The sequence below is a fragment of the Paramisgurnus dabryanus genome, chromosome 23, assembly GCF_030506205.2.
Source record: "Paramisgurnus dabryanus chromosome 23, PD_genome_1.1, whole genome shotgun sequence".
NCBI classification, from domain to species: Eukaryota; Metazoa; Chordata; class Actinopteri; order Cypriniformes; family Cobitidae; genus Paramisgurnus; species Paramisgurnus dabryanus.
The window spans coordinates 17427337-17452362 of record NC_133359.1 but is presented as its reverse complement, the minus strand read 5'-3'; the positions used below and the strand labels follow the sequence as shown (position 1 = coordinate 17452362).

The window sequence follows — 25026 nt, the reverse complement described above, 5'->3', positions numbered from 1 at the left end:
GACATTGACGAGCCAGACAAAACACGCCAGCTGCTGCCATTTTTAAAATTGCGGCGCTTCCATAGGAAACTATTAAACCATGCCGGCCACAGGTGTAAACGCCTTTGTGTACACACCCCCTAAACGTTTTTATACAGCATACTTTTCCATAAACTGTAAAAAAGATGGACGTACTGTCCGTGACGTCACCCTTAGCTTTCTGAAGATCGTTTTGGAAGCTTAAAGTAGGCGGTGCCTGCCGTCGCTATCTTGGCCGCGCATCACTCGCGGATATCCGAATATGGGCAAAGAGGCGGGACGTGGGTATAGCTGAGGTGACTAGTTGCTGAAACCATGCCCGCTCGACTCTAGTGACTGCAGTGGCTGTTCAACGTCACTCAAGTGGCCACGCCCTTAATTATCCAGAACTTTAAGGCTTAATATCATTTAAACGGATGAGTTACAAAAAAATTCACCCCCTCACAGTAGTCACGAGGGCAAAATTTGCTATACAGACCAAAAACACTTTTTGTACCAGGCTGTAAACATATGTTCTACTTTAAAGTTGGCCATTTTAACATGGAGGTCTATGGGGATTGACTCCCTTTTGGAGCCTGCCTCTAGCGGCCAGTTGATGAATTGCAGTTTAAATCACTTCCGTATTGGATTGATCAGAGAGATCGGAAGGTGGCCCCTCGGCTATTTCACATACTACTAATATGAAAAATGATAGTAGTTGCGCGAGCATTGCATTCCTAACATAAGACAACGGTGTAGATGGATTAAGGTGTTAAGTGTTGGAACTACATGACCTGACACCTGAGGGGAAGGATGGGAAACGGAGGAAACTGAAGCTATTGTGATGGCTTCTCTCACCTCAGACAGCAAAGGTGCTGACAATCTAAAGGAATGCTTACAAACGCAGACGTTGGGACGAAACTGCAATGGTGCTTTTTTTCTTCGATTCCAAATGCAGAAATGCCTCAAGGGTCCAACATTGACTTTTACAGATGTTTCTTCAACTTTCTGGACTTTCATGATGAAGAATGGCCATAAGGAGCTGGGTCTTACAAAAATGTACCATAGTACCACCATGGCATTTTGGGAAGCGACTTAGAGTACTATATACATACAATAGTACATGAATTTCAGAACCGTGATGCACACAATACCACGGATTTATTTGCTAATACAATCACTGTACTTTTGCACATAACATTTATGCTTACAGTGCATTTATTATGTTCCTTGGAAATTGAACCCATCATCTTTGCATTGCACTCTTTCATAAGACTTGATGATAAGAACTTGCGTTTAAAGCTGCTTTCTGTCTCAAAAAAAAAAGAAAACGGGATGAGCTATAGACTACAAAAGTGTTTGGTTTGGTCTCAACTCTTTCACACAGCCTGGTAAACTGACTTCGGTACAATGACACAAACGAATGGGGGGTTGAAGTGTCACATGACTTGCCAAAGAAAATTGTGTTTTTGTGGTGGTACAATACAATCCTGTAGACGTTTTCTGAAGGCCTGTTAGCCATCTTGAGATGTATTCAACAAGTTAATTATCCAATGTTTGATTTCAAGCTCGAGAATGTAAATATTCACCACTCCAAGGCATCATCAAAGGTCCATTATATCTGCACGACTAATATTGTGCGTCACTCCAGCGCTAAAATTTGTACGAGACACTTTATATAGTCTTAAACATGAGAAGTATTATTTTCCCAAGCTTTCCTTAGGCCAAGAAAACACAGGGTTTGGCCCAAAGTTCCCATGGAGGTAGGATTTTTTTTCCATTTGTGTAATCAGGAGTTTTTATTGGATGGCATACCTTGCCGACATCTGTTTCCCTTTTGCTGCTCAGCGTTGGACGTTGTTTTAACTGACCCCTTCTGTCCAGCCACAGTATCCTATCAGCATTCCTCAAATCCCCTTCTAACAAATCAAACCTCCTTGGCTGTATCGGGGGGAGTTGAGTGAAAGGAAAAGGGTGGAGTAGTTGCTACAAAACCGATTCTTTGTCTCCGAATTTTTGCTGAGCTCTCACAAACCCCCATACGCCCATAGACAGGCACTGGTCTCTTTATGTTCTCCATTAGGGGACCAAGTCGTGAACAATTTTGAGACCCCCAGACTGGGTCTCAACAGGTCTCAGTGGCGTACAGAAGGGGGATGGGACAGAGAAAGCAAAGGGAAGCCAATAGGGGGAGGTGAGGGGTATAGAAACGCATGGCTGCCAGTGTACAGAGGAGGCTTGTGTGTGCTTAAGGAGCGGCCAGCTGCCGAACCCCCTTTAGACCCCGTCAAACCCGTGCAGGTCTCGGAGGTCACCCAAAGACACAATAGCGAACTCTGAAGGGAGTGAAAATCTGCAGTTTAGATACAGTGCTAAAAATTTGGGGGAAGACGGTTGAAAAGCCACATGTGTTATAGATAAAGTTAACAAGGGAGTAAATAAATACAAAGTAAACAACAGTTGCTAGCTGCGTCAACGGTCGCAAACTGTTAAGCCTTTACAAAAATCAAAGTTTGGGCAAAACTGATATTAGCCACCCATGTCATGAAAAATTTAAATATATATATATTTTTTACATTATTGTGCCCAAATTGTTGGGACTTTCTTCTAAATGGTTGCTAGGTCATTGCTATGCGGTTGCTAGGACATTGTCAAGTGGTTTCTTGGGTTTATCCTTCTACAAGTCTATGAGGTAATTTTACAAATATTATGTTGCACGAGTAGCTACATTCAGAAGCCGGCTAATAAATCGCACAACAAAAACTTGAACTTTGATGGTCCCCTTCTCAGCAGGAGCCTTTATTCTTGCATACAAAAAAATGCTATTCATTTTTTAGAGCGACAATTAGACATGGCCATTTAAACTAAAAGAAGGGTGCGCTTTTTTCACATCGGTGAGAATTATGCGCTGTGAATATAGATTACGAGCCCTATTTTTGATGAGAGAAAACTTAACAAAACTTAGACAACAAAGCCCCCCGAAGTCTCATTAATTCCGACAAAAAGTCAAAGATGCTGGGGGCTTTTTTCAAAGCCAGATTGTAAAAAATGTCCTGGCACCAGGGTGCCATGCAGATTCACTATGAAGGCGACCAAAGTGACAGCATAGCGGAGGAAAACGAAACAACAGATGCAACAAAACTTTAAGTCTTAGCTCATCAAAAAAGCATTTTTTTCTATAGTGCAAAGATGTTAAACTCATAGAGGCTGATATTCACTGTCTGTTTTATGCATCACGTTTGCTTTCTGTATCTTTTAGCATGTGGTTGTGCTCAAAATGCATTTTTAAAATCAAAAAATTGCACTGCGGTGAGATAATTTCTCACAGTGTGCGTGCAAACCTCCAATTTCTGTTTGTCAAACTGGCGACTAGTCAGTTATTGAGTTTGGCTAGCTCATCTAATTTTTTTCTAATTTTGATATCTTACGCAGCGATGCTTTAAAGTCGTTCACAGACATTTCTTCCAGACATTGTCACGGTCACGAGATTAAACGTATTAAAATGATCGGCTGGTGAACGTGAAACCTCGTGTATTATACATTCACACAAACATCTCCATTTGGATGCCATTGCCCCGAGGAGCTACCCGGCATATTTTTTCAATTACCCAAGTCTAGAATCAAATCCAGCGAAATAACCTCCCGTTTCTGTGCGAGCTTTGAAACATCATACGATTTCACCTGAGGTTTGGCCAGCTTTTCTGACAGGCCGACTCTGCTGTGGATGAGATTGGCTTTTTATCTGTTGTTTGCTTGTGCAGGCCAAGAACAGCACTGCCTTAATTCAAACACAATGACCGGCCGTGCTGCTTTCGGCTTTACCCCCGGAGCCCGACCCTCGTGCCTCTGCGTTCAGCTCGGTGCTGCGCTTGCAGTTCCAGACTCCGATTGAACTCAGAGAGACGAACGCTGAGAAAGTTGCCGATGAGAAACGGCGGAGGATCAAAAAGCGAGTGAAAGATGCGACTTGACGGTTGTGAAATTGCAAAATATTGACTCATGTTCCTGCGAGCCATCCGCACGCTGGCGGCTCCCATGAGCGACTGAAGGCCTGAGAGAGAAGTTAACATTCCCATGGCCTTCACAGAGAGCACACAGCAGAAATCAGCAGGTTAAACAGTGGAAAAATAATCTGTATCTCAGATATACATTATATGAGCCTTCATATTTAGATGGCTTGGGAGATAAAAGCGATATTAAAATGGGGATGACGTTGATAATGCATTTTTTGAAAATGTATGAAAATAAGCTATTTAAAAGTTTATCGAAGGACAAAATATTAAAAAGGTGTTGGTAGGGAAGTTAACACAGCCAACAAAAGAATGTTGTTATCTTATTTAATTTATCCGATTAACTCTTTCACCGCCATTGACGAGTTATCGCGTCAATAAAGAGAAAACATTTCCCTGCCAATGACGCCTTCCTGACGAGTTTAACAAAAGTTTAAACTCTGTGTATGTTTTGACCTTCGTTCTGAATCTGATCTCTAACAAATTTCCTTTACAAAAAAGCAAAATATATATATATTTTTTTTAAGAAACCTACCCAAATTTAAGAGAACAAATGAATATAGGATGAAACATTTTTTTCCCATTTTGTTTGTTTGTTTGAAAGAAGATGGTCTGTTCTTTCGTCTGATATATTTGTATGTTGATATATTTATAGAAGAACATTTTCCTCGAAGGCATTTTGTGAAATTGTTTGTGAAAATGCTGGCAAGGAAAGAGTTAAATTGTCATTTATTGCTTTTATCCACTTTTGTTGAGAAATTACAATAATTTTGTAAGATGAGTACAGCAAACAGCCCTAGAAATAAATAGTTAATGCATTGTTTGTTTCCATATAACTGGACATAAGCCAATGCCTTACAATGAGGTCTGTTGCATAGGGATGTGAAAGATGCATGATGGGAGCATGATTAATGGTATTTTATCAACTTTCAATAATTAATCATAAAAAATTGGACTTGTTTACATGACAATACTAGTTTTATAGTTATATAATTTAAAGAAATGTAAATAATCCACATGGCTAAATTTAAATAAGTTATATAGTTATAGCTGTGACGAAATTTAGTCACGTTTTGCATTTTGGCACTATCTCTTGATTTAAGGAGAGACATAGACAAACCTCGTAAAAAAATCCCTGTGTCCTGTTTACTCTTTCATAAACAGGCTGACATAAATAAACACATTTACATCCTGTGGATATCTTGCATGCTTTCATAAAGCCAACCCTTTTTTTTGGGAGAAACCTCACACGCCCAGACTTGAGGAACGGAGCTCTTGTGTTTTGACAAAGAAGGGTAAGATGAGAAGGTCAAAGTGTTTTGAGAAAAGCAGTCAATTTACCGTACCTTAACTGTCCTGAATGCTACATTTAAGTTTATATAACAGCAATAAAGCAGCGGAAACTTATTACTGTGCACACAGTACTTGCGATGATGCACATCATATTCTTTTGCCATTATAAACAAATACGAATCTTAATTTTAGGGAAAAGACCAAATGGCTCCGTGTTACAGCACTACTTAAGGAAGTAACACTTAGTGAGAATGCTTAAATTAAAGCCAGCTTATCGGATTCAGCAATGTTACCGTTATTATCTGTACTGTTGATTGCCCTGGATAACCAGAGGTCTGACTAACTGGCCCAAAAAGCAACATGCTGAAATTGTATCTCAGCTGGCTGTAAATTCAAAAACAATGTGTTTTCTCTGAGGTACATATGGGATATATTTCAAGCAGATGAGTTGACAGCTGCTGGTGGTGTCTTACCGCAACACTTCTGTAAAAAAAACCTGGGGAAACCGCTGTTATGTTACGTTAAAAGTCTGCAACAGGAGCGGAGAGCTGGTGATGCCCCCCTTCACCACCCACTCGCTGACAGATGTGGGACGATGATGCGCGTCCCTGAGGAAATTAGTCAAGATTGTGGTGGCAACAGCGGAGTCAAGGGACAGGAACGATTACGAGACACGAGTGAGACCAAGTGGAGAGGGCCAAAGGTCACACAGAGAGAGAGAGAGAGAGAGATAGAAGTAAAAATTAAGTAAGTGACAGATGTGGGACAATGATGCGCGTCCCTGAGGAAATTTGTCAGATTGTAGTGGCAACAACAGAGTTAAGGACAAGACCTGGCGAGAGTGCCAGAGGTCACAAGGGTAGAGAGAGAGACAAAAATTAAAACTGAAGTAAGTGACAGATGTGAGTGAAGGAAAATTGGAAAACCTGTAGGAAAACTTGCAGATGTTGGAACATGGCAGCTGTTTTTGCAACTGACCCAAGTTCTTCTTTAACTGGCTGACCAACTCCAATGTACCCAAACAAGCTTGACCACCTGGATATTGGTTTGCTGCTGGACCATGAAGGTCTACAAGCCTACAGCAGGCTAATGACCATCTCAAACTTTCTAACGTCTAGACGAAATAAGAAATGTCCATGCCCCACATCTCAGCTACCAGCTTAACCTGGATTTTCAACACGGATTGTATCTCCAATGAGTGCACAGCAGCGCAGAGGTCTGAAAGGAGATGCAGATGGGAATGATAAAGTAACAAGATGACTATAAAACCACATCTGAATCTAAACAAACGCTAATGGCTGTACTTTGAAAAAATTTGACTTGACGGTCTTTTAAATGTAATGCAGCGTTTTACTTCCCCTCGTTTAAAGCACACAGACTCAACATATTAGCTCTCAATTTATCACGCTAGCTTTTCTGCCGTAACAAACGCTCAGCTCGCCTGTTAATGTCTTACATGTCAGGGTATTTGTTTTGCCAAAGAAAATTAGCTGAAGTGCGCAAGTGAAAAGAATTGCTGTACTGGCCACAGGAGATGGAAAATGTTACGAACGTCAGGTGTCTTTTACACCCCTATAATTCAAGTCAAACCTTGTATCCTTGGAGCCTAAAACATCAAAATTTAAGACCTCATATTGAAACTGCCAGCAATAGCAACAAACTGTTACCAGGCAATTAACTATAAGGTTGTTTGTCTTGGACTACAACTGGCTGGATTTGGCCAAACCTTTAAAAACCTGACTCCTAACAGAGCCACAAATTTGCAAGTCTTTTGTATTCAGGAGAAGTCTATTAGGAAAAGAAAATCCCACTCACCTACGCACCGGACATCGGCTCTACATTACATATATTCCCCGTTTTTTTGTCCAAGCTTCAACTACAATGAAAATAAACAAATAAACTAGACCCTAAAGTTATAGCTTAGACATCCCAATGCGAGATGTACCTTAAAATACATTATGCATTTGACGATTTATTATAAAACATTACATTACACATTTTATTAGTGTGTGCTCTCTGGGAATCGAACACAAGGTTTCATAAGGTTTGTTTATTTCTATTCTATTCCAGTTTCAGAATAAAAGTCCAAAAAGTTGGCCTTTCCCTTCCTAAGAAGGTACAGTTACTGGCCGCCATCCTGCCTGGGAAGCAAGTTTTCTGGAAGTCTCTCAAACCCACGCGAAACATCCATCACCTGTACAAACCCCATGCAAATAGACCGCAGAGCTGAATCTGAAGCGTCTAAACAGCTTATTCCAGCATTACCGTCCAAATCAAAACAGCCCTCGCTCTGACGGGCCCTAGATGTGCCGCTAACTCATAGACAAAGGAGCCATCATTAGCATGGCCAATGTTTTAGAAAGAGTTCCCCTGCTTAAAAAACCCTGCGCAAATCAAGTTTCACGGCTCCCGTCGGCCACAATGTGCCAAGGCCATTAGATCAGTGCTTTGGGGGGACTTTAAAGAAAAGCAGTATTGATCCTCTTCACACTTATGTTTTAGCCAGCATCCATCAGCAGACGAGCCCGGCCCACCTCGCATCGCTCCGCATATAGATAAAAGCGCTCTTTCAAGCTTTTATTGTCATCCTGTTTGCCATACTGAAGGCAAATCAAAACGCGCTTCAGGATTCATTGTAGTCCAATGGCTTTATCGTGAAGAACATTAAGACTTCTAGCGGGATAAAAAGGAAAACGTCGCTTTTAAGACTTGACGTGCCATTTACGAAAAACATCAAACAGATGAAATGAAAACAAATGGCTGATTGGTCCATTCATCAACTATTATGAGAAATACACAAAAACAATCAGATCAACATAAGAAGAAATTATTTAACTTAATTTGTTAAGTTATGTCAACTATGTAGTAGTTAAAAACTTAAAATAGTAGGTTTCACTGACTTGCATAACCAATTTTGATTAAATGGCACGCAGCATTGCAGTATTTTCTTTTACAGTGCAGAGATTAAAAAGTTTTATTTATTTAATTTAAATGTATAAGGTACCGAGTCCGACAAAGGCTAAAGGTCTTTGAAAGCATTTGACATTTAAAATTAGGGCTATCAAAAAATTAATCGCGATTAATCGAATTGAAAATAAAAGTTTGAGTTTGCATATTATAATTGTGTGTGTATTCTGTGTAATTGTAATTCATAATAATTTAAAATAATTTTAATTTATGTATATTTGTTATATATTTAATATATATTAAAGATTAATCAAAAGATTAATCGTGATTAATTGCATTAACGCGCTAATCATGATTAATCTTTTGACAGCCCAACATTTTTGTTTCTCACTCCGGCACAATTTATCTATAAACCAAACAACAACACAACTTCTTTGTTTACAAAACAACAACAAAACCTAGCGAAGGTGCAACTTGACTGTTCATACTGTTTAAAGGCTTAAATGCTGTACGGTAAACTAACAACAATATACAAACAAACTAGCCAACCTTACTGATCAACTAGTCGGGACATCAGTCCCATTCCAAATATTTCTAAAGTATTGGAAAACCAACCAATGACTTCCTCTTCAAACCAGTATACAAACAGAGACCCTCAAAAACACTTGGTTCTCGGCTTGAAGCACCCCCCCGAAAAGAGCCCTCCTGTTTTGTGTAAGTTCTGCTTCGCTCTGTTCTACATATTTGCCTTTATGGGAACCCAGAGGGCACCATGGCACTTTCCAATCAGGGCCACAAAAGGATCTGTGAAAGCCGAATCTGCATAATTGCCCCACAAAGCAGGGGACTTTCTACACCAGGGACGGCACATCAGTCAAGCGAGTTATCTTAAGCATCTCTACACCGAGGGGGTGAATTAAGGGGGTCCGCGGCAACTTCTAAAGGGTTCAAAGGGGAGGGGTGGAAAAGGGGGCGAGCTGGATTGTTTGGAAAAGAGGTAAAAACTGAAGAGAAAAGAGAGACGGAACCAAAAAGCCCACAATTCCCGTACTGTTTCATGAAGAACCTTCCCGTGCGAGCGGTAATAATCAAGGACGCCAGATGAAAGAGGATGTTCTTGGCACACGTTCAAAACTGCGATCTTTCAGTTGCAAGTTAAAGAGAACGGGCAGCGAACCTGAAACGCCAGCTGGAACTCCGTATGGCGAAGGTGAGGACATTTCAGGTGGTTAACCGCAAATTCAAAGCTCCCTGGATGTTCTTACGTGTAGTCAGATGAATGTTTGTGATGTTATAAATAAAACAGTAAAATAATAATATACCATAGTAGAATAAAGATTTAAACTGCCAGTCAAAAGTTTGCAAACATTATTTTATAAACAATCTTTAAAATCAAAATGCATATGCTTAAATACTTGAAATTAGTTTTTATCAACAAATAAATAGTGCTATACTGCAAAAAGTAAAATTTGGATCAACTTAAAAATAAAAATTAACTTACATTTTTTCACTTTAAGTAAAAAAATTAGGTTGAAAATGTCTAAATATTTTAGTTACAAATTAAAGTAATTTAAATTTTTTATAAAACATTTTTTTAGGTGTTACCAATTGAAGTAAGTTTTTTTAAATAAGAGGAGCAGCTTTTAATTTTTACAATGTATTTGGTTAATAGACAAATTGCACCGGACTCTGCAACAAAAACATCTATGTTTGAAAAGCATCCCAGAATGCACTTCACCAAGCTGAGAGCATGTACAGATCCTGAGTCTGCAGATATGATCTAGCCAAACAGTGGCTGCTTTCAAAGAAGTTTAAACATAAGATAAAATATAAGACTTAACTATTATTTTAAAAGGTGGAAAACAATAATAACCGCTCCGAGACATTTCCACCATCATTACAAAAACATTCAGTCCAGAGGCAAAAGTTAAAATCACAAAAACCAGCCAAGTTAAACTGCTACCCGGTCCAACAGTTCGAAATAAACTAGCACTTTCCTTTCCCAAACATGAAAAATTAACAATGGTCCAAAACCCAATTTTACTTTAAGAACGAGGGCGAAAAAGAAAAGGCGCATAACTGCCTGTGTTCAAGGGGTGAAAAAGCAAGAAGGCAAAATTGAGGCAGAGAGGGGAGATGGGGGGAGCGAGGGGAGGACCCAAAGCCTCCATTCCTCTATTTATAACCATTCAGGCAGTAAGCAGCCGCATTCCAAATGCCAGAAGGCACTTTTCAAAACTCCTCATTTAAAACTTAATGTTGTTCTCCGCTCAAAAAAAAAAAGCCGCCCTCTTTCAAACCCACCCATCTCTGAAAAGGGGACCTGTAGGGTAAAAAAAGGCAAACAGTAACATGTAAATGTCTTTCTGTTCTGCGTCCATCCAGCCTTTTCAAAACAAAAAGGGCAGCTGAGATGAGGTAAGCGTGGTGCATCAGCATGCATAAAGAGAAAATCTTTAATGAGAAATTACTAATGGCCGGACTGCGCCCAAATTCTAGGCGATTAGCACTTCAAGGGCTTCGCTTTCATTGGGAGGGTAAGTGGCCGGCTAAAGAATGCCCTCTGCCTTCATTAAGGTGAATCCGAAGAACTCTTGTGAGAAAAGAAGAAGAACAGAACGGCCTTGTCAGCTGCAAAGAGTTTGGGGAATGCGGCACAGCCACCCAAAAGTGCATCTGGCGCAGGGGTGGGGTGGGGAAAGACCTCCGTGAGGTTTCGCCTATAATCTGTGCAGTTTTTGTGCTGGCGTAGGCGGGGGGTCGAGCCTGAACATATGACCACAGGGTTTCCTATCCTCAGCCGGGCTATTTGTCGGACAAGAGGGGGAGAGAGCGTGTCCCAAATCCCCTTTCACTGGAAAGAGAATTTACAAATGAGACATTAACTGTTTAATACAAACAGAAATAAGATTAAATGGAGAACAAATAGAGCTTCTCGGATTTTTCTGTCAGCTTCTCTCACGTTAACATTTATGACTTACAGGGCAAACAGCACATCCATCCATCGACAAATCTCATTGGTTTTCGTGTAGTGATAGACCGATACATTGCAGTGGCCGATATATCGGACGATTTTTGGATTACTGTAAAGCGTAATTTATAGTAGCCAAAACTTTAACGATGCATCCGTTTTACGTGGACCACAAGCACTTTAATTGGTCCACTAGAAACCTTCCCGCCATAAAAAAAATAAATAAAAAAATTTGCTCCGCATTTCTTTATAGACATTTTCGTTTGAAATGGTAAGAACAAATATCGGCGAAGTTGATGAGTGATTTAACTCAAACTGCAACAGAAGTCGCCATCTATTAACCTGGTCAAATCATACACAACAAGCTTCTTATTCACTTGTGGGTTTATTCAAAGATATACATATTAAAGGTTAGATTTCTGGCGGGCTCTGTGGTACCTAATGTAAGGTGAGTGATCTGCACGAAAACAAATACTTTTATTGCGCCGAAATCTTGACAGATTTACAAATAGCTTGGATTTTTACGTCATTAAAGGAAAACACCCACGTTTTTTTATATTTTACTATGTTCTTACCTCAACTTAGATTAATTAATACATACTTATATTTTTTCGCTGCATGCACTTTAAATTTTTGTACAGCGCTTCTTGAATGTGTTAGCATTTAGCCTAGCCCCATTCATTCCTATGGCTACAAACAAGTTTTATTTTGAGCCACCGTACTTACTCGTGTAACTACTCATTAAATAGGGAAAACATGGAAGTGTTTGGTGGCTTCTAAATTCATCCCTGTTTGGAGCCATAGGAATGAATGGGGCTAGGCTAAATGATAACACATTCACGAGGCGCTACAAAAAGATAAAAAGTGCACGCATTGAAAAAAGATAGGTATGTATTAATTCGTCTAAGTTGAGGTAAGAACATAGTAAAATATTGAAAAACGGTTGTGTTTTCCTTTAACGTGGCTATAATTCTGGATGCTTGAACAGGTTTCATAAGTATGCGGTGTCATAAGTACATCTCTGATGTTTATAACAAACCAAACACTTTGAAAATCGGTAGATAAATGAGCAAGTTATGGTTATTTAAAAAGTAGATGCATGATTAAAACACAATGTTACGAGGGAATGAGCTGACTGTGACAAGATGGCCGCCAGGTGCCGACGTCGACCTCCATTGGCAGCAGCGCGGACGAGACACCTAGAACGTTAAAGAGACCGATTTCTGCTTTCTCTGACTCGTTCCTTCAAAGACTCGGTCTTGACTCTGTCTCAGGCCACAGTGAGAGGAGAAGGACTCGTAATTTCAGACAGAGTCCTTGAGACCAGCGCATTTTTTATGTTAATGTAAAAAAACACATAACAATAATAATAAAATGCAAGGTGCAATTCAAAGATACCGCCATCAGAGCCGTTTATTTATCTCTAGAAAAATAGGCAGAAGATGATGCATGTGGTATGGATTTATTAATGATAGTAAAAGCATAGTCCATATTAAGACGTTAAGACAATTCCCAATCTAGCTTAGTCTGTAGGCCTAACTGTTGATTATTAACTGGGGTGATATTAAATCATGAATATGAAAACTGACATGTTTTTATGGTCTTGGTCTCGACTCCCAAAGGACTCGGTCTAGACTCGGACTTGCTTCCTCAAAGATTCGCCTGAGGTGAAATCAATTTTTTCCCATAGGAAGTAAAGATGTAAAGACACAACCTCCATGACTTCCAAAAGGACGCTGCACGTGGACTTCAATGAACGCCTGGCTTTTAACAGAGCTCGACCTGTCAGCAGGAGACTCCTAATCCTCAACTCATTCAGCCTGGCATTAACACAGGAAAACAGCACCTCACTTTTTCCTTTAACGCCCACAGATATTCACCTCTGCATCTCAAAGAGACTGTAAAGCAAGGTGCACGCAAACAGAGACTCGCTGAGATTTAAAATCGTCCGTACTCGACTGTCACCCACTGGCCTTCTCTTAAACCACCAAAGAGGTGAACCGGGCAGGCTGAATAAACCCCAGGTTATAAACAGGTTAGTTGTGATGACATTTCCAGAGAGCTTTGGTGCCTATGAACATCTGCAAGCAGTCCAAAGCTGTAGGCTCGCTAGGCGTTCTGTGCATTAATAAATAAAAGCTACCCTTTACAGAGGTGCAGTTTGGGATCTCCTACCTTTACCTGCCTTTCACGCTGGATCTTTATACTGTACAAACCATTGGGATTTTTCACAAAGATAAGCATGCATAAAGATCCTCTTTTATATTGAGAGAAACATGTTAGGAAAGGCTGTCGACAGTCAGCGTGAGAAGAAAAGCAAACTGGAGAGAGAATATAAGAGGGGGAAGTTTCCTTAGCTGCCTTTGTGTTTACATGACAAGCTTTCAACTATACAGACTGAATGAAAAATGGCTTTCTTGGTATTATGACACCCGGGGACCTGTACCTACAGGTAGCTGACTAATTACACAATGCAAAAACCTCGAAGACGCCCGACCGCAGAAACCGCGCCACAAACGAAGCAAAAGAAGACATTAAGAAATGACAACAGAATAAATCAAAAGATTGCTGTCGGGTTTAAATGTTAATGAAGAAAAAATCTAAATACGAAACAGGAAATCCTTGGAAATATACAGCACTCGATGTTTCACAATGGTTGGGACAGTGAATGAAAACAGTGCTGGAATTGACCGGATGTCTGGTGTCACCAGATTCCTGAAAGTTGCACATAAAACCCATAGCTTGATAAACCTCAGCTTCTCTTATTTCTCCACATACTCAGACTATTCAAGGGATAGTGCACCCAAAAAAGGAAGATAATTTGAGGCATGTTTGTAACCAAAAGCCCCATTGACTTTCATAGTAGGATAAAATAAAACCATGGGAATTAATGGGGCTTTAGATCGGTTTGGTTAAAAACCTTCCTTAAAAAATATATTAAAAAACATAAGATTGAGTTAATGGCAGAAATTTCATTTTTGGGTGAACTATCCCTTTAAATCTGTACCAAATTTGAACTAAATCTCAAAGGCGCCATATTAAAGGAAAACACCACAGTTTTTCAACATTTTACTATGTTCTTAAGTCAACTTAGACAAATTAATACATACCTATCTTTTTTTAATGCGTGCACTTAATCTTTGTACAGCGCGTCATGAATGTGTTAGCATTTAGCCTAGCCCCATCAATTTCTTAGGATCCAAACAGGGATGAATTTAGAAGCCACCAAACACTTCCATGTTTTTCCTATATAAAGACCACAGCGTAGTAACATCATTACTCCTGGCTATTCCCCCTCTCGCTCAAACTTCCGTCAATATTACTGCACTCCAGGTCGAAGTGCTGCAAACTAAGTGCTCTTCCGCCATACAATATTGTTCTTATTTTTATGCCCTTAAAAATCTCCACGTTTTATTTTGTGCCACCATACTTACTACCTATGTATTAGTCTTTAAATGGAGAAAATATGGAAGTGTTTGGTGGCTTCTAAATTCATCCCTGTTTGGATCCTAAGGAATGAATGGGGCTAGGCTAAATGCTAACACATTCACAACGCGCTGTGCGAAGATGAAGTGCACGCATTGAAAAAGATAAGTATGTATTAATTCATCTAAGTTGAGGTAAGAACATAGTAAAATATTGAAAAATGGTGGTGTTTTTTTTTATCACACAACAAACCCTCTTTTATATATTTCAACCCTGCAAGTCCAACCTTAAGCAAAACTTTTATTTACCTCAATCTTGTCTGTTTTAGCATCTCCCCAGTAGAGTTTTCCTGCAGCGCTGTCTATAGCTAAACCATTGGGCCATCCAAGTGAGGTATTCAGCAGAACCACGCGTTCTGTACCATCGAGGTTGGCTCGTTCGATTTTGGGTATCTCCCCCCAGTCAGTCCAGTACATGTACCTGTGCGAAACGCAACATGTATAAAGTATAATAAAGACTTTAGGTCAAAACTGGCATTAAAACAAAACACATACCCGTTCACAGGATCCAACGCGATGGCTCGTGGTTCCTCCAAGTCCTCGGATATGAGTATACGTCGAAAAGTGCCGTTGAGTCTGGTCACCTCGATGCGATCGGTGCCCGTGTCAGTCCAGTAAAGATTGCGCGCTACCCAGTCCACCGCGATTCCGTCGGGATGGACGACTTCGTTGGTGATTAGCGTCTGAGCGTCACTGCCGTCGATGCGAGAGCGACGGATGGCTCTGACCTCATCGTCTGTCCAGTAGACGTAGCCCTCCACTGGGTCGTAGTCAATGGCGATTGCATGGCGGATGTCTCGAACTTGAAGGACTATATCCGTGAAGTCAGGTAGGTCCAAAGAGATCCGGCGGAGGTCTGTGCGACGAGCCAGTAGAAGCACCTGTTCAGCACCTGAAAACAAAAATAAAGTTACAAATTTTATACGGCTTAGAAGTATAGTCTCATTTTTAAGCATACAAGAGGGGTACAGAATAGTTTTAACCACGCGTACAGGTTCATTTTATCAGCATGTGCGATTGTTTCCTAAGATCAAACCCATAATCTCTGCAATGCTAACAAATGAGACACAGATACCGTTCCACCAATGTTGTGAGCGAAACTGTCTGTTCTAATTCGGATTTGTCTATCTAGTCATCTGGTTAACACTGACATTTTATAAATAGTTTATATTAACGCTGTGGCTGAGCCTGGGAAGCAATTGAACTTTGAAAAACTGACAGTAGCAATTAGCGTTGTTCTTGCAGATGGTGTATAGCAAGATCACATTGCTTCAATACAAAACCTGCACATCAGGTTTAAATACCAACTGTAGAATCTGTCCAAAACCAATCTGTTTAAGCAATTAGGTCCAACCATGTCCTCATTTAATCTCCCTTTGTAACAGACCACGCTCCAGTACCCACAACACCAGCTGCGGTTCGCGGCACTCAATAAGTAGCGACATCCATCAGCGCTGACAACAAAAAAGGACGAGAGAAAACGCCTCCTCTAAGGTTTCTCGTTTTTTCATTTTCGCTCCTTTCGGTTTTAATTTGTCCCCCGTTCAGCCTCTCATTTCATTAAAGTGAGCGGATGCCTGACAAACCAAAACAAATGCCTTCAATTTAGCCACCCAAGCTAAACAAACAAGAGGTGTGGGTACGTTTTCTCATGTTAATCCTCCCCTGCCTGACAAAATTTTCCCCTTCCCTCGTCTCGCCGCTAATCAAAGGCTGATACAATTGGGTATTGTTTCATTGCTGTGACTGGTTGTTAACTTTTTCGGACGGGTTGCTTAATCCTGTGGTCAGACTCGGAATCCGCTACACGTTTCATCTGGCCAGACGACCTCTCCTCTCTTCCACTAATGCAACGCTGGACGGCCTCTGTGTTTCACCAGCACCACTGGAATGAGAGTTGAAAGAATGCATCTCATTGTTTCCTGGCCTGGGAATACATTGCTTTAAATTTGAAGGAGTTTTAAATTCAAGTAGAAAGGCAGCTTGGGAAGGGGCGAATGTATTTTTTGGTAATAGAAGTAGCAGTGTGTCGTTTTCGCTGGGAGCACAGATACAATTTGGTTCTCAAGTAGATGAGAGATGAGGGAAAAGCTTAATGATTTATGTAAACTAGATTGCAATAAAACAAACAACGCATTCATTTTTAATTGGTCTAATGGATTTAAATGGCTTTTGTGAAAGAAAAAAATCTTTGGAAAAGTCTGTGTCTTTTTTTTGAGATTACACACTAATTAAATTTGATCCTAAGCGTGTTAATTCCTATAACAATAATTTAAATATAACAATAATGGTTACTACATTAATGCCGACACCCACATACTAAAACTTTCTTATTAATTTTTGTTATGTTTTTAACATGCAAGCCATTCTCTTTCTCCGCCATTGACAAGTTAACTCGTCAATTAATAGAAAACGCTTCCCTGCCAATCCATATTTCCGCTATTATCCAACCCAACTTATAAACCCTGGAAGCAAACCCTTAGGGCAAACAGTAAGAACTCTGTGTATGTTTTGATCATCGCTCTGAATCGGATCTCTATCAAAAGCGCTTCACACATATGCAATTATCTCAGCTTTTTGCTCAAAATTTTGAAGAAACCTCCCATTATTGAGAGATGATAAAAAGAACAAATAAGGGTAGGATGAAACGTTTCTTATTTTCTGTTCTTTCATTTAATATATTATATATTTATATTATATTATATAAAGAAGAACATTTTCCGGAATACATTCAGTATGGAGAACAAATTTTGATTATCAACTATGACATCTGCCTCAATAAACTCCTAATTTATGGCTAACTAATGTGTAATAAAGTGGTTGTTGTAGTGGTTAGGGTTAATTATGAGATTGGATTAAGGCATCCATATAGACTGTCTCAGCAGTAACAACATAAACAAGGCGGCTTTCATGGTCAACAAGTAACTTCCGGTAAACGCTTGCTAAAAATAAATAAAATCAAAGCACTAAACGTAGTTTATTTATTTAACAAGCAAAATAAACAACACGTAGATAACCTGGGAAACCAAAACATTGGTTATTTTCCACAAGGTATTTGTTTAAGAGTTCAGTTTAGCAACTAGTCAGACCATTAAAAAAAACCTGAAACCGGAAGTATAGTTCGGACCTGACGCATATCATGTCACTGCATGTGCGTCTGATGAAACCGTTTTTATCCTTTATACTAATAAACAGGCTATATGCAAGCTAATAAGCAACTAGTCAAAACTAAAGTGTTTTTTAGGCTGAAGTATGGTCAATTTTTTTTACATACATACAGTGGACGTGATGCAATTTTTCTCATCAGAAGAGTGCGCGCAGACTGTACGCGCACCAACAAATTTTTGTAACCTTGCGCACAGTGTATGCGTAGGTTGCGCATGTGTGTACAGGAGTATATAGGTCACGAAAGGTATAAGTCACAATGCACATTAGGGATGTCAAATTATGCAATTTCCCATATTCGATGATCATTTAATCGAAGATCGATTAATTGTTAACATCCCTAATGCGCGTGCATTGAACGTCGCACACGTGTATGAGTCAAATGAACTATGCTTTGCAAGGCTGTGCATTTGACTGTGCGCAAATAACAAGTGAAGTTAACCAGGACCTTAAAGGTTTAGTAAATTACCCTAACTTTTCCAAGAACCTCGCTACACTACTCAACACTATACAAGCAAAGGGTCAATGCAGAACAATTCGGGAATGTACATAGACCCCAGGCTAATACAAACAAATAGGTCTAAATACCTGAACTATACACAATCCAAAAGTAGACAAAAGTAACCTTGACACAGTAAACCACTTCCCAAATCAAGTCAACCACCTCACCCAAATGTAAAAATAAATGAAGAGGAGGGAATGTGTCAGATATCAGGGAAGAAGTTTATAATTCCTGTTGATTAAATCGGAAGAGAGTGATTCATGGCTAAGTTGTTAAATCTGTCAAACACCGTTTTGGTCTTCTGCGTGGGAGAGGATGCCAAAACCAGCTCATAAATAGCCACAGTTAATAAAAATCTAATTGTATGCCTAAAACCTTATACTCCTCTTCCTGTATATTCCTCTTAATAGATTTCATAGAAAATGAAACAACATCTGTTTTCCTCATGTAAGGTGTTAAATTGTTGGTTCTAGCAGTCACCTGGTCTGCAGGTCTTCCCGTCCTCTTTCAGTTTAACTCCTGTTGGACAGGCACAGCTGTAGAAGGGCGGCACGGGAGAGAGGAGACACAGATGGGAACAGCCTCCGTTTCCTTCGCTACATGGAGTTTGAACTGTGGAGCAATGAAAGATAAGAAGGAAAGCAATTAAACTGACGGTTCGCACATTACTGCGTGACCTCTCGGTTAAATTATGACCAGAAAAAACAAGGGTTTGTGAACGTTTCACTACATACTCATCCCATTTTGACGCAGTTCATCAGTTTATGGCGTTTAATGATCCACAGAACTGAATGCCATTGTGAATACACGTCTGGTACATAAAAAAGCATGGCTTGAGCATTATTTTTGGAAATCCCCATTTGAGATTGTGCTTGCGTAACATGTTATTTGTCCCTTTAAGGTCGGGATCTTTTCACCTGAGACGACAGATTTAAGGAAAGCAACAGCAAAACAGCAATCTCTGAACAATAGTAGGTGACGACAAAACAATCTATTTCCTGTAACAGGTTTTTCCATTTCCGCCAGGTCCGTCTCCGCTCGAGACGCATCTGTACGCTTAGGGAAACAACACATACGCCCCTGACCCAGCATTTGTTATCCAGCCATATGGTCGGCTTGCAGATGCGACGTCTGCTCAACACATTGTCCAAGGACACGCAAGGAAACTCAAAGAATACAGGCATTTTTTGAAGATGAAGTAAAAAAACGCAGTGATTGACTATGAAAACTTGACTATGTGCTTCTAGCAAGAAGGTCTAAATATCCGTAAAGATAAATATACTATAAGAATAGAACATATATCTAGTTAAGTTTTTCTTCTTGGTAATCTGTTTTGGTAATCCCAGAAGCTAACAAAAGAAAAAAATTTACATTTTAAAAGAAAAACATCACCTTTTTTCAATATTTTACTATGTTTTACCTCAATGTTAGCATTTAGCCTAGCCCCATTCATTCCTATGGCTCCAAACAGGGATGAATTTAGAAGCCACCAAACACTTCCATGTTTTCCCTATTCAATGACTGTTACATGAGTAGTTACACGAGTAAGTATGATGGCACAAAATAAAACTTTGTTTTGGAGCCATAGGAATGAATGGGGCTAGGCTAAATGCTAACACATTCAAGAAACTCTGTACTAAGATTAAAAGTGCACGCATTGAAAAAAGATAGGTATGTATTAATTTGTCCAAGCTGAGGTAAGAACATAGTAAAATATTGAAAAACGGTGGTGTTTTCCTTTAAATATATTCAATTCCACTCTTAAAAAATGTTCCTTAAAGGGATAGTTGTTCCAAAAATGAAAATTATCTCATGATTTGCTCTCTCTCTCAAACCATTCTCGATGTATATGATTATCTTTTTTTTCCAGATGAACACCATCTGAATTGTTTTAGAAAATGTCCCGCCTGTTCCAAGCTTTATAATGGTAGTAAATGGTGCTTCTGATTTAAAGCCCCAAAAATTCCTCTTTTGAAAGTAATCCACACGGCTTCAGGGGGTTAATAAAGGCCTTCTAAAGGATGATTAATGTGATTTGATAAAAAAATTTTAATATTTAAAACTTTATTAACTATAAGAACTAGATTTCAGTAACAGACAGAGAATGTGTTTTCATCGTATGATACTTACTTTTTTATTACTTAAGGTTCTTTGCAGTGGAAAAGTTTGTCAGACTAAAAAAACTATTAAAAAGTGTCTTTTATAACATAAATGACCTTTAGGACCCTAAAATAGTTCTTACATTGCCTTGTTGCAAAGAACCCTTTTAAACCTTTATACACTGTACAGTATACAACATTTTAACTATGTTAATAATGATCTTTTTACTACAATATAAGAAAAACACTAATAAAGGAAAATATTTTTGCAGTGCAAATGTTGATGGTCCTTTCAAATCCTTTAGATCTTCCAATTTCCAAGTGTTTTTGTTCTTTATTATCTTAGCTTTATCATAACAAACACTTACCTAGTTGTGTTTGCAGGCCGTTAAATGTTTCGGAGTAATCCACACCCCCACAGATTAAGGTGGGGGTTGCTTCAAGCTGGGACTGTTCCCCGTCTCTAGTGAGGAGCTATGTTTATTTGCTCAGAGTGGAATGCCGGACACTTGAAAAATTTCGTTCCCAGAGACCCGCTCTCTCTAGATTGCCACATGGGACAAAAGGTCCAAACTTTTACAAAGACACATTACAGTACGCACTGAAATCAGAGCCTAAAAAATTAAACGGGGAATGTGAAGGATTGCAATGGACTGCACGTCGATTCCCGAAAGTAACTTAATTATCCGAGCACGGTTTTGAACGAAAGCTTTGTTTTTTGTTCCTTTAAAAACTTTAAATAACAAACCACTTGGGTTTAGACATTATTCAGTGTGTAGAAATTTGAGTAAAGTGTTTTAAACAACAAGGCAATATTTGTTAAATTAATCTCAATACGTTACACTTAGCTAGCTGAATATTTGCTAAACACCTAGGGGTGCTTTTTCAGAAAGGGTTTAGATTAATCCAGGATTCCACAAACCTTACAAAAAAACAATAGTGGTGTGCCAAAACAATGACACTGATATATGTTAAGATAATTCACTATAAGGTGTTTTTAAATAAGGCAGCTCAAACATGGGACTGGGATAGCCCTATTCCCTAAAGAATGATCTGTGGAAATCTGCAAAGGTGAATTTTCTCCAAAAACCAAGTTTGGTTTATACCAGCAGGATCAGTGTTGTGTTTGTAAGGGACTTACTGTTGGGCTGTCGCTCTGATCCGAGCACCTGGATGTCCATCGGCGCGTAAATCCCATTAAGAATTTCTCGCCGCTTCTCTCCAGTGTGTTTGTTGCAGGCGTGGATGGAGCGCGTCTGCCAGTCGGTCCAGTACAGCGTTTCGTTGTACAGCGTGAGGGCGAACGGGTGAGTGAGAGATCCCTGAACGACAGGCTCCCTGTTTTGTACACACAAGTAAATATAAACACATAAGTATCAAGTGTCCACATAAAGGCAATGCGAACCACCTTTTTGGAAGCAGACATCTTTTAAAAACCTACAAGCACTACGCAGAAAGTAAATTTAAAACCGAACAACATGCCTTCGGGAAATCTGGAGATCGTGCAAAACCGACTAACCGCCATGAAAGCCTTCACGACTTCTTTCCGGGGGGTTTAGGGGGGAATTAAACAAATCAGGCTGTCATCAACCTGTAAACCGCATCTGTTTCGGCTGTTAGCAGGGAGTTGACCCCGGTACATCTGCCCTTATTAAGTGAAGTTCCCTCGAAAAGCGGGAGTCCATTTGAGGCAAGCACATCGAGGTTGTCTGGTCGAAACAACGGCCTAGTCATGCACCAGGCCGACAGCGGACATAAATAAATGTAAGTGGATCAAAGCCATGCCGGCCGCAGAACCCTAATTCAGCACTATTCAGAAAAGGAGCGCTCATCAATCACCGAGCTATAGTGGGATGAGAGGGGATAAATTTTCCTGGGTAGGTGGCGGTGGGGGTGCGCATGAGCGTGTTTGAGGAGTTACAGTTAACATGTTGTTCACCCCTCGATCTTTAATAGCGTGTGACGAGCTACAGAACAGGGGGTCAGCGTTCTCGAAACGTAATTACAAACAGACTTTTCACAGCTTTTGACATACTCTTGGTAACGTCTGGGGCTTTGAAGGCGGCAAACGAAAACAGCCATTAAACAAAGGTGTCGCAAGAGCCAGGCTTTTATTATTTTAAAAACGGCCAAGCGTAAACGTTTGATGCGAAGCGCTTACAAATTTACATTAGGGCGACAGTGAACAGACAGAAAGCGTTTGTTCTTCGGCCAATTTTTGCGAAAGGACAGAGGAACCTTAAATGGCTTGATGCCACGAGCTTCATTACGAGACCGGAATAAATCACACGCACCACTTAATCACGAGAAACGCAATTCCTCTTTTCTGAAGCAAAATAAACGATTGCGAAAACCCCTGTAGTCTATCATTGGTTTTCAGGTTATACAACGTGGGTAAAAAAAGTAAAGCTAATCATTTCTTGAAAATAAACAGGAACTCTTCTGGAAGTCACTATGGCCACATCCACACGAAGCCAGAGCTTTCCCCATCCGATTTTTTCTAAAATGTTTTTGTAAAAACAACATCATCATGAAATATCTCCGTACACACGAAACCACGTGACGCGGTTAGGTGGCATAGCGGTGTCTGACTAGTGTCAAGATGTGGGGTGATGATATCATCATCATATGACAAAATATATAGGGCTGTATAGACAAATCTGCAAGGGTCCGTGCTCAGATTTATCCAATTTAGGAGAATGTCAGATCCAAGGGTGTCAAACATACAGCCCACAGGCCAAACGCAACCCACAAAAAGTGTCCAATCCGGCGCGCATGATGATACAGTATTATTAAATATTAAAGGTGCTCTAAGCGAATTCACGCGTTTTAGACCATAAACATTTTTTGTTACATTCAGCAAACATCTCCTCACTATCTGCTGCTACCTGACCGCTGATCAAATTGTAAAAAAAGCCCAGGCTCTACAAACTTCAATATACACACAGTGGCCAAACCTGCACCACGAAACAAAACAAAGTGTTACAGCCAATAAACGACAAGAAGGATTTGGGGGTGGGGGTTGGTCGCGTTCATGAAAGCTGGGAAGGGGGAGGGGGAGGAGTTAGCTACGCTCTGTTTGTTTGAAAACAGTTCAAATATCAACAACAAGTTGACGTCGCATAGATTCGCTTAGAGAGCCTTTAAGCTTACATATTTTAAAAAAACCTATCAGGCGGGACGCGGCAGTCGCGAGTGTCTAGTTCAATTTCAATAGAAGATTTGAGGAAAGCGGCAAAATGCAGACAGTTTTACAGGCGGAGCATAGGCGGTCTGCAGGCAATGCTCGTGAACCCCAAAATCCTGCCATTTCTGCAAGCAGCGCTATCTTAGCGGCAGGCGCCGAGAAAAGCAACCATCGCATGACATTTGCCACGTACTGTGTATGAAACGCCTATGAATCAGTTTTTTAACAAGCCGCGATGGTGACACGCGACAAACAGCATGGTTTCTGTTTATTGTAGTGGCACACAGATGTTTAGAAATGAGAGTAGCAAGCAGCAACTGCCCCAAAACTGGTCATGTTGATCCGTCGAAGAAATGTAAGGAACCACGATTTAAAATCATAATGCCTGTGTTTTATAACTTCAAACTGTAGACTATTAGGTAGCCTACTGCAGTGGTTCTCAAACTTTTTCAGCGTGTGGCTCCCCTTGTGTACGGTGCATTCCTTTACGCCCATTTTAATAAAACAAAACATTAAATTATACGAAGTAGTGCTGTTGGTTAGTAGCCTTATTTTTTTAGGTTTAATTACACAGAATTCATGATGAATTAATGTATTTTATAAAATGTCATAAAATTGGGCCCCCCCGACACCATCTCTCGGCCCCCAGTTTGAAAACCACTGGCCTACTGTAATGCTTTACAAATGCAATCTAGCTTTTTTTACTAAATGACTGTTCTTATTACAAATATATTCCAAAGAAAAGTGAATTGATTTATGAATGTTTATGGCATTACTTGGCAATATGTATTAGGTATAATTGTGTTAAGGTTCAATACAGAGGAAGATAAATTAAGGCTTTTCAACCCAAGACCAGTAGGTTTTTACAGATGTAAATATGTGTATTTTTTATTATACTTATGAAATTTAGTTTTTTCTAGTTTTCTTGCTTATTAATTTGTAGTTTGTTTAGTTAATATTAACAAAATTATCAGTACACTATAAAGTAAAAAAAAAAAAGAATTCCGGACCTTACACGGTGACATTATTTCGGCCTTTAACCTAAAATGAGTTTGACACCCCTGATCTGGACGAAAGGCAGGTATGATACCAAAAATGTTTACATATAAAGCTAAACATATCTCTGTGTGGACGGCCTATAAGATATTCTGGTCTCTTTATATAGCACACGTTTCTCCTTCAGTGTATGAGATTTTATTTTACTGCTAAGGACGGCTATCCAATCAGAAAAATAACTGGAGATCTGTTGTTAACAAGCTGCATGATTTGATCTATCATACAAATAGTACAAACAAAATGGGAACATCTTCAAACTTTAAATTTGGAGAGAAGTTGAAGTTTAATACTTGGGGTTTAAAATGAAAAGCATGAGGAATAGTGAACCACTAATTAAATTAAGCACCAGCAATT

At 39.7% G+C, this 25026-nt stretch overlaps 2 protein-coding genes across 2 annotated transcripts in view; one reads left to right on the top strand and one right to left on the bottom strand.

Annotated features, from left to right (window-relative positions):
* The window catches only part of lrp5 (low density lipoprotein receptor-related protein 5), a 69456-nt gene that overhangs the window by 25358 nt on the left and 19072 nt on the right, over positions 1–25026 (bottom strand). The window contains exons 5-8 of the mRNA XM_065291563.2: positions 21571–21767; positions 18811–18942; positions 15159–15555; positions 14913–15084 (exon numbers count right to left, since the gene is read on the bottom strand). Of these exons, the coding sequence (XP_065147635.1) occupies positions 14913–15084; positions 15159–15555; positions 18811–18942; positions 21571–21767 (898 nt within the window). The remainder of the gene's footprint in view (positions 1–14912; positions 15085–15158; positions 15556–18810; positions 18943–21570; positions 21768–25026) is intronic.
* ap3s2 (adaptor related protein complex 3 subunit sigma 2) overlaps positions 18922–25026 on the top strand; it is a 46000-nt gene continuing 39895 nt past the window's right edge. The window contains exon 1 of the mRNA XM_073813385.1: positions 18922–18931. The gene's annotated coding sequence lies outside the window, so the exon portion shown is untranslated. The remainder of the gene's footprint in view (positions 18932–25026) is intronic.